This window comes from Trachurus japonicus, chromosome 4, assembly GCF_045865225.1.
Source record: "Trachurus japonicus isolate A0001 chromosome 4, Traja_1.0".
In the NCBI taxonomy this organism is placed as follows: domain Eukaryota; kingdom Metazoa; phylum Chordata; class Actinopteri; order Carangiformes; family Carangidae; genus Trachurus; species Trachurus japonicus.
In genome coordinates, this window is record NC_140910.1 from 13,562,473 (window position 1) to 13,577,917 (window position 15,445).

The 15,445-nt window shown below is 39.9% G+C and overlaps 1 protein-coding gene across 2 annotated transcripts; it reads left to right on the forward strand.

The window, feature by feature from the left end:
* The first annotated feature begins 241 nt into the window (after positions 1–241).
* Positions 242–15,410, forward strand: sh3gl1b (SH3-domain GRB2-like 1b). 2 transcript variants are annotated; one of them, XM_085774100.1, is made up of 10 exons: positions 242–420; positions 6,034–6,102; positions 7,737–7,809; positions 7,896–8,039; positions 8,309–8,442; positions 8,590–8,748; positions 10,144–10,247; positions 10,394–10,527; positions 11,239–11,286; positions 12,951–15,410. In XM_085774100.1, exons 1-10 carry the CDS (start codon positions 376–378, stop codon positions 13,142–13,144), a joined length of 1,104 nt encoding a protein of 367 aa, XP_085630226.1. In that variant the 5' UTR covers positions 242–375; the 3' UTR covers positions 13,145–15,410. The 2 variants fall into 2 exon arrangements, with proteins under 2 accessions (XP_085630226.1, XP_085630227.1); XM_085774101.1 differs by lacking the exon at positions 11,239–11,286.
* Positions 15,411–15,445: the final 35 nt, after the last annotated feature.

The window sequence follows — 15,445 nt, forward strand, 5'->3', positions numbered from 1 at the left end:
AAGTGGCTGGTGCAGAATCGTCCCTCTGTTTATCGTACCAATCTGCCCCAGATCGTTCGCTCTACACGGGTTTATAGTCCGTAGGACAACACTGTCGATACTGGGGGGTTATTATTGTTATTCTTCGGCACACCTCGCCCCCCACCTACCCCCTCCTCGGTGTCTGTGGTGACAGTGGGGGAGAATCCTCCTCGACGTGGACGTGGTCAGTTGGCGTGTCCCGACTCGGAGTGACGGCGGTGCAGTCCTATGATTCCTCCTAAACATTTCTCCACTGGTCCAATTCCTCACCAACTACAACGCAAACTTTAGTTATTTTTGTGACCTATTTTTTAAAACTTCGGCGTCGGAAGTTGAAGAAAGTCCGGCTTCAAGATGTCTGTAGCGGGCTTCAAGAAGCAGTTTTATAAAGCCAGCCAGGTTTGCACAACTTTCTTTTTCTCTCTCTTTTTTAGCTAGCAACTGTCATGTATGGGTTAGCAGCTAGCCTCTGTTAGCACCAGCGGCTAACTGCTAATGATTGGCTTATGTTGACAAAAGCTGTGTTGAGATATTGTGTTATTGTGTGTTAAAGACAGTCGGCTGGAGTTTAAAGTGCTTTGTGCCAGCGTGTAAAATGTCATTGTTATTTTTAGTTGGCACTCCGTGTCCTTTTTACAGCTAGCCCCTAAAGTTAACAGGCATCCTTTCGACGTGTTTTGCATTAATTTGAGTTGAACTAGTGTTAACCAACTTTAGCCAATGATAATTAAAGTTATCAATGCTATAACCATTTACGGGCATTTCATATTTTTCTGTGCTATACATTTTTACCTTATCCAGCGGTGCACCAGTTCAGATTCAGTAAGTGCACATCCTGTGGTAAACAGCTCTGTTTGCCCCAGGGACTCTCTGGGTGAGTCAGTGAAAAACTATACACAAATAAGTAGTACAATATGACTCCAACGTACGGGGGCAACTTTCCCAGAAAGACTCTCCTTTTCCATGGCTGCTGCAGTGAAACCTGAAAAGTTAGGTTTGTGTAATGGTCCTAAGGAGTAAGGAGTTTTTTTTAATAGGTCCAAGTGTTTTAGTCTTTTGTTTAATGAGACAGATCAATAGCAGCTGAGGGGAACAGCTACAGTAACGTCCCATTGCATTATGGAGGTCACTGGAGGTATAAAAGTCACATAGTCTGAACATTGGTATGAATGTTTTTAATTTCTGCCAGCTCTCACAGAGAGTCATGGGCGGGGACGGTTAAAGAGATTTTTGAGTCTCTTTTTTCTTTCCAACCCCTGCTGATCTAAGCAGGAAAGACATTTGGTTTCTGCCCCGGCTTCCTGTCAGGAACAGACACAGATCCCCATTGGTTTGGTTGTGAGGAAAAATAACATGATTTTTTGCAAGCTGTCATGTTAGGCCTGTTGGTACTGAGTGTGGTGAAATGAATAGTAAAGGTGACTTAGGGTAGAGTAGAGAGCTTGAGTGGATTAATTCAGGAGAAAGTGACCCAGAGGGATGATGAGAGGAAGGAGGAGAAGAGTGTGCTTTCCCTTTATTTCACTGCAATGCAGCTCCTTTTCTTGCCAAAACTCCATGCGAGTCAATAACACTTGACATAGCTCAGATTTTCTACGCTGGAGCCGTGCAGGAAGTTGGCTGTGGAGATTATATTTGTGTCTTGTAGCACGCACATCCCTGTTTCCTCTCTTTCACTGACCCGTTATGTGTTTTTCTGAGAATAGCACAAAATCTTGTCACCTGAAATGTCTCACTAAGAGGACAGCAAAAAGGACACATAAAAAGATCTAGGTGTGACAGCAGGTAGGGATTCAATCATGAAGAGATATGATACATTTAGACAGTATCCAAGAGGCTTTTATAACTGTTAAGTTTGTCAATGAATTTTACGCACTGATATAGTAATAAGTCTTCTTTTATTCAGTGTTTCAGTTTAACACCAAAAATAATCCAAGTCATTGTTAAACAATAGAAACACCTGCATCAGAGATGCCCAGATGGGTCACCAGAAATTGATGGATCCTACTAGACAACTCAAGTGAAGAATTGGGATAGTAAAATTGTGATATCAAGTAGTTATTTTTATTGTACAGTATTTTTGTTTTGTTTTTTAACTTGAGGACGCATCAAATATGTATTTTCCTCTAAAAATATACAGTATCTTACAAAAATACTTTTTTAGTATACATGCATTTATTGGACCAAAGCATAGGTTTACTACCATTCCACAATTTGCAAGCCTCACACTTTACTCTTTCTGGCCCAAAATGCTTTTCATATTGGACCTTAGAACAGAGTTAAGTCAGGAGAGATTGGTTGACAGAAAAACCTAAAAGCTAGATTAGAGTCTGGTACAGACATGGAGGAGTAAGCTGCTTTATGGGAATGATAATCGGTCTTCAGTGTAATCCCCATTTTGGTTATTATTACTCTTAATCAAGATCAAGTCATAATGCAGGTGCAGGTGAAGGGATGATGGCGTTGGGGTTAGAAGCTTTAGACTTACATCATGCTGCTGGTGCAGCTAATGGGGTCAGTTAAGATGAAGGAGGAGCAGTATGATGATATGTGCTGTGTGTGGTGTTATGAGCTTATTCTTTGTCAAAGGTTGGTCCACATTGTTTACACAATGACATTCATCTCTTTTAATAACTCAGGGTGTAATGCACTTCTGTGGCTGAGCAAGGGGACTTTACACCAACATTGTGTATTCAGGGAGAGATTTAATTTAATGAGTGTTTCATTTACTGGTTCAACCAAAACCAGGAATTATATTATATTCTTATTGAATTGAATTGAATTGAATTGAATTGAATTGAATTGAATTGAATTGAATTGTATTTATTTTGAACATGTAAGTAAAAATAAGGAATGTGTTTGTTTTTAATAACATAAGCAAGAACAAAAATAGAAAACAAAAACATTGATAACAAAAGCATATTTGAAAAGGAGTGAGAGGAAGCAAAGCTTATTTAATCCCACTCCTTCTCCATTAATCATTTATCCAGCTTCCCTAATATTAAATGGTTATAAATAGTTTGCAGATGTTTTTAATTGACTTTAAGGCTATTTATGAGCATATGTTTGGTATATCATGGTATCATTAATTCCCTTAGAGTGAATTTTATTTTAAATCTATCACTCACCCTTAGTGCTGGTAAGTGTCAGGCTCCTGTCTGTTAAATTAGTTAAATGATCATTGAAGGTTTACAATTTAACCAAGAGGGAGTTCAAGTTTAAAATTGAAATGCTTAGTGGAGGAAAAGTAGTGAAAAGCCCAAGACCCAATTAAGAAGAATAGAGAAGACAAAAAAGCTCCACTGATGTAATGAGAATGCCAGCCAGCTTCTTCTGTGTCACCAGTAAGGCTGGTAATACCGTAATAGCTAACACACCTTCCTGTTCCTTTTTAGTTTCCAATCACAACAACATAATTTCCTTTTTGAAGTGAGGTTTGCTCACATACTGCGGTGACAGAGCTATTTTTTTTATAACCATCTTTGATCTAAAAAAAAATCCTTGACCTAGATTGTAGGTGTCAAACCAGAATGTAATTTATGTTTCCTCCCACAATGTTATTCAATTGTATTCCAGAAAAAAACATGTCATTTCTTGCTTTTGTATGCTGCATTTAACATTTCTCATTACATAAGACACCTTAAACAAAAGGACCCATCACACATGCTGCAGCTAAGACAAATCTGATATGAGACAAGCGGTTTTACCCACTGACTGTTGCCAACCAGCTAATTTCCATATGTAGCATTACAAACAAAACAATATGAATCTACCATAGGCTGCTACTTACCCTCTTGTTATGCACTTGGTATCTAAGCTTCTGCACAAGACAATCCTCCTCTTAGCGTGCTATCTTAGTCATCTGCAGCCAAACAAGAGCCAAGGAGCATGCTTTGTGTTAGTGCACTACCATTTAGCTAATACCCAGTCATTATCATGAAAAGGATGCGTGTAGACTGATCTCTGTGTGTCGATCTATGTGTTGTTCACACCAACACTTCCAAATGATAACCTGTAGTGGATGTTTTTGGGCTCACTCCTTAGTCTGTGTTCATGTAAATAAAGTATTACACATATCTGAGAACCTAATGTTTTGACTACCAAAGGAAAGGGTAACATTATGAAGTAAAGCCTGAGCAAAAAAAAAAAAAAGATAAGATAGCATAAAAATTTTGGACTGCAGACTGCAATCTTATCTTTCCTTGGAGGAAGGGAGTCAAATGCTGACTAGGCTCGGAGTTGAGGCTGAATCTTCACTTATGTCCTGAATCCCCTCAAGGCCCCAAGTCATGTGCTTTCCGTATAGAGCAGAGATTCAGCAGTGTAACTGGGAAGATACAGAAACTAGATGGTTCAGCAAAAGTATGTCAGAGTTACCTCAATGCCTTTCATCTTCTTAGAATTTTCTATTCTCTTAATCTCTGAGCAATAGATGAGAAAACCCTTTACGGATATTCAATCTGTGTCCTGGTATGAAACTTCATGTCACCAACCATAAAACTCTTTACGTGAACATTTCTGTCAGATCCAGGAAGTCCTGGTAATTCCTATAATCACAGCATGGTCACCGACTGTAATTTGAGTCATAAAGGAAATGAGTAGTCAAACTGCTGTTGCTCTATCACAGATAATTGAAATTGACTAAGGAAAGGAGTGAAGAGAAAATGGCAGCATAATCTCTTAATCGAAGAACTGGATATATGTGATAAATGTCATGCACCACCTGAAAATACCATGTTGTCAATGTGCAGATGTGTCAGTATTAGGCCAAATTACATTTGTCTGAAAACTGGGTCAACCTGCCAAAAGAGTCCCTCCCTGATGACATACTCATAATCTCACCTCATTTACTGTAGAGTTTTGCAGAATAGATTTCAGAGCTAACAAATGGAGGCCAAATGTATTTAAGGGTCTCTCATGGTGTTTCATTTACTGTTCAGGCAGCTTGAATTGCTCCCTCTGTTAATACTGTAGGGCAAAAATAATTAAAGATTAACACCAGGCCTGTTACAACTTTACTTAAAACTTACAACAAGACGGATTCATGTTGTGATGTGACAAAATCTTCTACTTCCACTTCCTCAAAGGGGTCTGTGAATAATTTTCAGTGGAACCATGACGCAAACCTCATAAAAGCACCAATTAGTCTCTGTGGTTTGCTCTTGTCTCAGTAGAACAGGCTACGAGGCCCTCTGCATCAAGGTGTGGTGTTACATGCCTTTTTTATTGTCTTAGCTGAGGTGATAGAAATAGTTTTTCTGCCACCTCCAGAGAAACTCTGATGTGAAAGCATGTAGCTCACAGAGCAGCAAGCAAGATCTTCATTATCTTAAATCGCACAGATGCAGAGTCTCATTACAAAACCAGAGTAGCAGTTTCATTCAATTTGCCATTCACTGTGACTGACTTTTGTCTAAAAAAGCACAACTGCTCATAAATCAAGGAATTAGCCAGAAAGTATGTGGTAGTGCGCACTGTACATATACAGAAAACTATCTTGGATTTTTTTTTTAGGCTTTTGTCTGTGGCCTAAAAACATGCTGTGAGATCTCACTTGGAAATACATGTGCTTTCAATCAACATGTTTTAGTCTGCTTAAGTTGTAGCATATTGTCTGTATTGAAACAGATACGATGGCGTTAGCTGGTCCTACATTTTTTCCTCCGGCAAAGCGTAAACAGAAGGAGTTGTGTAACTGTTCATGCTGCTCTTCGTTTCTTCTGTTTTGCTTATCTGTTATTTGTCTCTCTAAATTCCGTCTTTAAAGTCTGCTGGGTAGTCTGGGTAATGGTTGGATTTGTACACAGCACAAGATGCTGCACTACTCGCACACATTTTTCTAAAAGAAGACATGTCTATGCGTATTCTACAGAGAAGCATGTGAATGTGTGAAATGAGTTAGACACAAGCTTTGACTTGTTTCCCACTTAAATGAAAACCTTATGAGCAGTATTCAATAATCTGCACTCCTCTCTCCCTCACCCCTCTTCTATCGTCTCTCTCTCCCTCTAGATGGTAAGTGAGAAAGTTGGAGGTGCAGAAGGAACTAAACTCGATGATGACTTCAGAGACTTGGAACGGGTAAGAAAGGCATCTTTCAGTGGAAACGGCTTTAATCAGCCCGGAGTTTGTTTGTTTTTTCCCCCTAAACAGTACATGAACTTGTTTTTGTTTAGTTTAGTTTTTTTGTTAGACATCAGTTCTTGCTGTTTGCACTTCATTTTAAGTGTTAATAAAGAATTTTCAAAACTGCGTGGATGACATTCAGAATTTGTGACCATTTATTTCCGTAAAAGTTTTAAAATCAAAATGCTTTTTATTTGAACGGCATAGGAACATTTTGATGCTTGACAAACTTTAAAGCAAACGCCAGAATTCGCTCGTTCCAGTCAAACATTCCAATATGAATGTTTTTTGGTTTTCCTGGTCGTCTAATATCTTAGTGAATTAATATTTTGGGGGTTTGGACTGACATAACAACCAAATTTGAAGATTTACCATTGCACACACAGTGCCCAGTATCAGGTGCATGTGGCCATGATATTCTGTGGGTATTTAAACTTGGATTTTTGTCTGGACCACAAACATGGGGCCAGCCCTGTAATTACAAATGCCACTGACTGACCGGTTTACTGACTGACTGATGGTGATGGTATTTCCACCACTGGTTAGCAGAGTGCTGAGCTGCAGTCTACGAGGCCACTCTGGTTACCCAGCTGGCTTGGCAACCTCAGGGAAGTTCTTCCAGCACACTAAGGCTAACATTCATTACATGTATCATTACTAAATAAGGTAGAGGCATAAATAAAAATGGGACACCATACGTAGAGAGCACCAGATAAGAGAGAAGTTATCAGTATCCATTCATGACCAAAACTTAGTTCCAGAGTTCAAAAGAAAGGAAAGCGAAACTCTTGTAGTTCCCAGACAGAGGTTGTGAGCTGTGTGGGAGAGGAAATAAGATCCAGTCTGTCTCAGGCCAGGTGCCTCACCTGGTACACCGTGTGCCTTTTAACTTTCACCCACTGACCCAGCAGCATGGATTGGAGTTGAGCTTGGCACTTTGCTACATGTCATCTTCTTTCCCCCCAATTTTCCTGTCTCTCTTTCACTATGACTGTGATAAAGGCAAAATCCACAGAAATAAATGTACAAAAAGAAAGATATTATGTCTGAGTAGGAGGTTTTTTTTGGGGGGGGGTTTTCATGCCTTTATTCGATAGGACAGTTGAGAGTGTGACAGGAAATGGGAGGCAGAGATGGGGGAATGACATGCAGGATAGGGCCGTCCGACACGGGATTCGAAACCGGGGGCCGCCTGCAGTGAGGACTATAGCCTCAACACATGGGGCAGGTGCTCTACCAACTGAGCTAAACACCGCCCCAGATATTATGTCTCTTTGAGGGATCATTTTAAAAGTAAAAAATGAAGATGAAGCACGGCAATGTTTTTTGTCAGTCAACTATTTTTAAAGGGGAGAAAAGATGGACTGACATAACGTTTCCAAACTTTTTTTTGAGGTGTTTAGGTATAGACGTAGTCTTTTTAAAAATTATTTTAGCTTTGTGCAAGAACCTATGAACAAACGTGCAAGTAATGCTTAACAGAACCTTAAACAGAATATTTTTTTTCCTCTGTCACTTTTATGTTAGCTCTTTGGCAGTACAGTAGCTCTGTTACATACCTGTGATGTATATGTACTTGTGTTTTGTAGAAAGTAGATGTGACCAGTAAAGCAGTTGTGGATGTAATCTCCAAAACGTCAGAGTATCTTCAGCCCAACCCAGGTGAGAACATAATGTGTTTGTTTACATGAATGTATGGAAACTGTTTAAACTCTTTCATTAACATCTGTTCCATCTCCCACTCCCAGCGTCCAGGGCCAAGCTGTCCATGTTGAACACCATGTCTAAGATCCGTGGTCAGGTGAAGAACCCAGGATATCCTCAGGCTGAGGGGCTGCTAGGGGAGTGTATGAGCAAGTATGGACGTGAACTGGGAGAGGACACTAACTTTGGTAAGTTATGTGTGTGTGTTGTGGTTTAGATAATAAATTCCTGGCAGACAGATGTGTGTGTAATTCTTTAGTTATGATGTGTGCATGGTTGTGCTCACTCACTCAGTGTTTAATGAAATACTTTTTTTGACTATTTTAAATATTGTATTTCTATCTATGTGAGAGTGGGGTTTTAGCAGCCACTGTTTCTGTACTTATGGTGTGTGTAAATACTGCGAACTGTAAATCTATGAATGTAACTGAGCCTTTAATCTGTCTGTGCGGTTCAGGCGGAGCACTAGTAGACGCCGGAGAGTCCATGAAGAGATTGGCAGAAGTCAAAGACTCCTTAGATATCGACGTCAAACAGAACTTCATAGATCCGTTGCAAGGGCTCTGTGACAAGGACCTCAGGGAGATACAGGTTTCTGACCCACTAACAAGCTATTTCATGACAGGGAATAAACTGAATGTCAGTCTGTTGATTATTTGCAGTATTAAAAGGCACCAGTCAATCCTTCTACCTTTATAAATATTGATTAGTACTAAACTGTGGCTGTGATCCTTTCAGCACCACCTTAAGAAGCTTGAAGGCCGTCGTCTGGACTACGACTACAAGAAAAAGCGACAGGGAAAGATCCCAGATGAGGAGGTTCGACAGGCCCTGGAGAAGTTTCATGAGTCAAAGGAAGTGGCCGAGACCAGCATGTACAACCTACTGGAGACTGATGTGAGGACCTACTTCCTCTCTTTCTGTTCAGTGTGTGGTGTTAGCGTTTGTCCTCCAAAGCATAAATTTATCCGCAAAGAGTTCTCACTACATACAAGGTCAGGCATTTCTCTGCCATTATCCATTTCATCAGCAATAAAGATCATTCATTCATTTTTTATGCGGCACTCAGGTATTTTTGACATTTACTCTCAACACTGTTTAAAAGGAATATTTACATCTTGTAAAATATACAGTGAAAACAATTACCGGTATATACGTAATAAATGTAAAGATCATATCAAATGGAAAACAATGTATCCCCAGTATCTACAACATTTCAAAGCGTTTCTACAGTTATTTCTGCAGCGTCCTTGTTAGAGATATTGACTCTATCATGTCTAACATTTTATCAGTGGCTTCAGTGTAGAGCATGCCAGAACTTCAAACTCTGGCTGTGAAAGGCTGATTTCCCCCACCACACACCCACAGGACAAACACACGGCTATAGTTACGCCTGTAGAGGTTGATGTAACACACCAGTTCAAAAACAAATAACACTGGCTCTGCACTGATTTATGACAAAATTATGACTAATAATTCACTAATAATCACTATTTGGGTTCAGCAGTCTGAGCATTTGCGTGAGATAAACACACCAGCAGGTAAACATACCTGTAGTGTCGTCTCGGACCATACACTCCAATTTCAATTAGTCATGTAACAAAACCTTGGTCATGATAAAATGGTTATCATGTTCAGTTTGTGTCGAAACCAGTTTGGAGAAGCTGATTTATCTTTATGATCATGGTGCTGTTAAACTGTGTTGCATTATACAGAGAGGTGTTTGTGTCATGTACCCTGCTTGCTTTGTTTTAAAGGGGTGGTTAAAATAATAGAAACACCCATCAGCATAACACAGTGTTGTGTTACTGTTCATTTCATCTACTTGATCTGTTTGTTTTTGTTGTGATACAGCACAGCAGTCAAGGGTGTAGTTTTATTATTGAGGACATGAGGACAAGTTGAGAGTGTGAATACGACCACTGCAGTTGGAGGAAGTCTGTCTCTTCCATATTTCCTCTTTCATATTATTTCCTGTGGCTGTTTAAATACTAGATATGTGGAAACCTACATGTGACAGATGATGTTGACCTTGGAAACAGTAGTTTGGCCAAATAATTTAAACTAAACAATGAGTTGTGATTACATTGACGAACATACATTTATTGCCCATGAGCTGTTTGATAAGGTATCTAGAATGTGCAGTAAATCCCCCATGCATTAGCAATGAGGTTATTACGAACTGTTTGAACTGTAGCGTTTATTACTCAGATATTATACTGTTTATCCTTTGGACTGTGTAAAACAGTAACAGTACAGTAACTGAGTGTGGTGTGTGTGTATGTGTTGTAGATTGAGCAGGTGAGCCAGCTCTCATCTCTGGTGGAGTCCCAGCTGCAGTACCACAGACAGGCGGTGCAGGTGCTGGAGGAGCTTTCTGACAAACTCAGAGACAGGTGCAGTAACAAAAACCTGACACAAATAACAACAAACTGTACGCTGCATCTGGTTGCACTGCTTTCTGCTTATCAGTCTCTCCACACACTAAATTGAATTTATCATGACCGTTTAAGAATGTCCTTTAATTTATCCTTCTGAACAGGATGAATGATGCTCAGACTCGACCAAGACGTGAATACACACCCAAACCCAAACCCATCTTTGACTTTGGAGACAACAACCACTCGAACGGCGGATACCCAACCTCAATGGCTCCTCCTCCTTCATGTAATTCAGGTAAGAAAGAACTGACAGGCTTTTAAAAAAAAAACAAATATTCAAAAGGTTCTGAGCGGAGATCAGTGTCAATATATTGTAATTTTATCATGAACACTTGAGTGAAATACATTTGAAGCAACTATGAATGACAGAATGATGAAGTGGCTGACTCAGACGAACAGACGGTGTCTTGACAAAGCAAAGAACAACAAAAACACTGTCATTATTTTGTGTTCCTCCAAACACACTGCCTTACATCACTGTCAAAGCCACACAAAAGAGCTCTGGAAGAGAGCTGCCATACCAGAAATCAACAACCACCGAACATCCAGCTATTTTTTACACAGAAAATGCACCCAGCCAAAGTATCATGCCTTCTTTCCTAGAAAATATGACAGCCTCTGAAGTCCAAAAACTCTGCCACCATGGCCAACGCGATCACGTGAATACCATTGCCACTGAACACAAATATGTCAAGAACATTCAGCGCACAATTGTTTGTCTTTTCTCCAGTGTGTTTGTGAGGCTTGGTGGCATGCACTGAATGTTTGACTCTCAAATACACTCAGTCGTTGACCATGAGAAAATGGATGTGTGTGTCAGCTTCAGGGGGAGGAATGAGTGTGCGAGTGAGTATTTATGCGTGTGTGTGTCCTGTCCTGTCCTGTCCTGTCGTCTGAATGGCCTTTCTCCAACTGACCTTGTTCCTCTTTCCCGTGACATCATCAGAGCCCTCTTTTCACTTGGCCAGATTGTCCTTTCGGAAACCCACATTGTGTGAGTCAAAGATTGTGTGTGGGCCATTTTTCAGTGTCACCGTTTTCAGCTGTGGTCTTGAAACGGTTCTCTGTGTTTGTACAGCCTCTCATGTGATATGTATGAAGTGTTGTATAAGTCGCTTCTCACAAGTTCGGCACACAGTTGTGGTCTATGATGCATGTGTAGTTTAACAGCGTTATACGTGCTTTTGTGTGAAATTAACATCCTGTTCTTAAGATACTGAAACCTGCCCTGCCCAAGTACACCCTAGTACAGCTCTGCAACTGTTGGTTCAGTTTACATTTGAGTAACACCTATTGATTTAAGATATGTTGAAAGAACAATCAGGATTCTGTTAATTCAAATGTCAATCGTAGTACAGATCAAACACAGCCAATAACTCGCTGTTTCACATTCAAAACAGTAGAGATAGATAAGTATCAGCCTTTAAATGATGAAACTACATAATGTTCATATTGCAAAATACATTTATATGAGTGACATTTTGTTGTGTAGTGATTTATGTCCTCTAACATGAATTTATGTATTGTAGTTCACTGTTTTAATATTTAACAATAATTTATAACTAATATCACCATTAATATTATTTTAAGAATCAGTATTACTCAGTTTGTCCACAGAGGACAGCTGCAGATCTCTCTCTGTGACCAGTGTTACTTATTTAGGAGCAGTGTCAACCGCTAACTGCACCATCGTTTTTAGACTGGTGGCCTGGGCAGTGTGCAATTTCAGAGCTATTAACCAACTAAAGCACTAGTGCTAGAATTATGATTAAATACACATTTTACTTACAGTGGTTGTCAGTCAAAATCAATGTACATAAGTGTTAGAAACAGTACTATGAGCTGTTTTAGCTTGAATAACAGAGTTAAGATTTGTGAGTTTTAAGTCTGGCTCTTAGAATGTGAACATCTTCAAATGTGAATGTTTTCATTTAGAAGCAGAAGTGGTGCTGATCTTAGTGAACACGCAGCACAACTTCTGTGTTGATGGTCTTTTGAATAGCTAGAATAAACAAATGCCTTTTGCACCCAAAGTCCCTCTCGTAATATAACCTTCCTCTGGAGAGATGTTTGTTATTGTGGTACAGCTGCTACAAATTGGTCATATTTCATTAAATGTTTAAATATTTTTTGCTGGTCTTCCAAACTGACATGGCAGGGAATAACACACACACAGAGAATGAAGGCCAAAGCTTTCCCCGTCTCGAGCCTACCCAGCAGTCTGTGGGGTAAACTTGATACAATGAGAAAATTGTTTGGCGAGAAAAACAGGCTAGTTTGTCTGTGCATGGAGCTCCACTCTCCTCTGCCGATCTCTGTGAGGTCACAGAGAAAACGGGTAGATGGAGGAAACCACAGACAGGGAGGGAGGAGAACAGTGATACAGAAACCTGTTGTCATAGGATACTGTGGTTTTTGGTTAACATTTAAACCCAGAGTTTGTTTGCACTGCTGCTCTGTTGCAGCTTTTTTAACTCAACCACACATTAATGTTTTACTAACGTGTATAGAAAAAAGTGAAGAACAATACACGCTTCACCTTTTTCCATAACTGGAACTGCCGTGGCCTGTTGCAGTGTGAGAGCATCCTGACCTGAAGTTTTCCTGCCATTCTGTCCATCATCTTCATCTCTTCTCTCCTTACCTATGCTTTTTCAGCCCCCGAGCAGCCGAGCTGTAAGGCGCTGTACGACTTTGATCCAGAGAACGAGGGAGAGCTGGGCTTCCGCGAGGGCGACATCATCACCCTGACCAATCAGATCGACGAGAACTGGTACGAGGGCATGCTGAACGGCCAGTCGGGATTCTTCCCTCTCAACTATGTCGAGGTTCTCGTTCCACTGCCACACTAATACAAAGAGAGCGAGGGAGCTGAGAGGAGGCTGATGGAGAGGAGAAAGCAAGTAGAGTTAGTAGAGAGGGAGGAGAGTGAAGCCAAGGGATGGTCCGCAGAAGATTCATTTTGACCTTCAGCTCCAGTGTCATCCTCACAGACAAGCACTTTTTTGTCATCTAGAGTTCTGGGGAAGATGGTAACATTTCAAATCCAGACCGTAATATATCAACCTGTTCCACCCAAAGGTGAAAGGACCTAGACTAAGATGGACACAAAACGTTGTTACCCGCTTTCTGACAGTCAGAAACATTTCTTGAGGACTAACTCATGAAACTTTTTTAAGCAATATTTTTTTTTCTTTAACCACAAATTACTGATATAGTAAAGAGAATTGCCAGAGATGGTGCATTTATCATGTCATCCTCATTATCTGTGTGACTGCAGTCTGTACAGAGCTCAGGTTGGTCAGCTGTTGGACAGTCAGTTTTCAGGCTGGAGAGGCTGACTCCATCCTCACAGTAATGTCAAGTATGTTGACTGAATTTTTTTTTAAACTCATTTCAAAACTGAAAACTTTCTGTGCCACTCAAAAGAACTGGAGCTCATCTCTGATGCCCCCTGCTGGTGTGACTGAGACTTACTTTCACTCAAACTAAACCTCAACAACACTTGACCCGAAATATAATTTTAGTGGATCCTGAAAATGAAATCTGCTCCACATTTTTAATAATATAAAATGAGCCAAAATTGATCTCACATGTGATTTAGACCATTTTCAGGTTTTGGCCTATTTGTTATTGCTGTTTTTGTAAGCTGTGACGAATATAGCTTCAGAAGCCAACAGTAGGTTCCTTTCTTATTGTTTCAGTATTTGATTTGTATTAGTCTCAGATTTGAACAGTAAATTTAGTAGTAGAAGTGCTTACAGAATGAGTGAGAAAAACGTAATTGCACCTTGGTCCTCAAATGATATTGTTGTGTGTGTGACAGACTTAACTCTACCGTTATACAAAGACCCAAAGTTAAAGCAGACATTGCACCTTTTTGTCACTTAAGGCAGGCGTGTAGAAATGCGTAATGATTAGTCGTTTAATGGTTGTGTGCTGGTCTGTTTAATAGAAGAGACAGAGCCAAAAAGTCTTTATAAAATGCAATAGCAACATATTGCTAGACAAGCCTATTTGTTAAACTGCTAAATATCCTAACAGCCATATATTCATTTAGTTCTGAGCGTGTTTGTCTTACTATGTTAAGCCCTTTACTTTATTTTCTAAGTCTTTAGGCACCTGTAAACGCCTCACGACTAGACGACGCTGCTGGCAGCGTCTCCGTCTTTCCTCGAACGTCACTAACTGTCCTATTGTTTATGTCTGCCCTCGTGTCTTTGAGAATGTGAAACTTGTCTGTGCTTTGAAGCTTGGTCTGACCCTGTGATCCTGATCATTCACAATGGCTCTGATTGGATTTCTTTCTTAGTATTTAATGGGTTGATGTTGACTGGCGTTTAATCTACTGAGACAAGGCTGGCTTCTTGTTTTGGATTGGGCCACAGTCCACACATGTAGGTGGAGTTTAATCCAGAATACACTGGACAGCATGAGGGAAAGACCTGGAGCGAAAGGGAAACCGTCAAGGGAAAATGACTTATTTGGAGAACCCTTGGTACCAAACATTTATCCTTACCAAACAAGTATCGTCAGTCCCATTGTCTTGTAGAAAAAAATACATTTTTATTGTGAATGACAAATATGTGCTATTTGACTGTTTGCAGGATCGTTCTGCTACATTTCCCCTCAAATATGTGTGTTTGTTCTTCACTCTATGCTGGCAAACACGTCCCCCAATCCCAAGTTTGGTCCTTGTCTTTACATGTTTACATCCTTGATCTTACTACATTTCATTACTCGTATCAAGTTCAGGGCAAAGTTAAAGGACTGTCGGAGGTGCTGTTTGGATCACACTGACATCAAAACACAGGTCCTTTGTTTTTAGTGCCTTTGGAAAAAGAAAGGAGGGAAAGAAACGCAACTAATACAGCAACCAAAACCTAACTTAGCTAATTGAGAACAATGGTCATGAATTTCTTTCCTTTTTTTCTATTTTTGGGTTTATTTCTAGCCATTGGTATTTTTCCTGTGTAAAGATTAAATGCATGTGTGCACGTTTCCACACATTTATGACACTACAGCAGTTTTCCTGAACATGTTGTGTTTAGATAATGTGACGTTCATCAGCAAACCACCAGTGGAAACTGTTCTTATGTAGACTTTAATCCATGTTTTTTTTTAAATATGTCCCATTGATTTCTTGTTTTAAA

Coding starts and splice junctions, on each gene's coding strand:
- sh3gl1b (XM_085774100.1), top strand. CDS start 376: ATGTCTGTAGCGGGCTTCAAGAAGCAGTTTTATAAAGCCAGCCAG. Junction 8,749..10,143: donor ACAACCTACTGGAGACTGAT/GTGAGGACCTAC, acceptor TATGTGTTGTAG/ATTGAGCAGGTGAGCCAGCT. Junction 10,248..10,393: donor TCTGACAAACTCAGAGACAG/GTGCAGTAACAA, acceptor CCTTCTGAACAG/GATGAATGATGCTCAGACTC.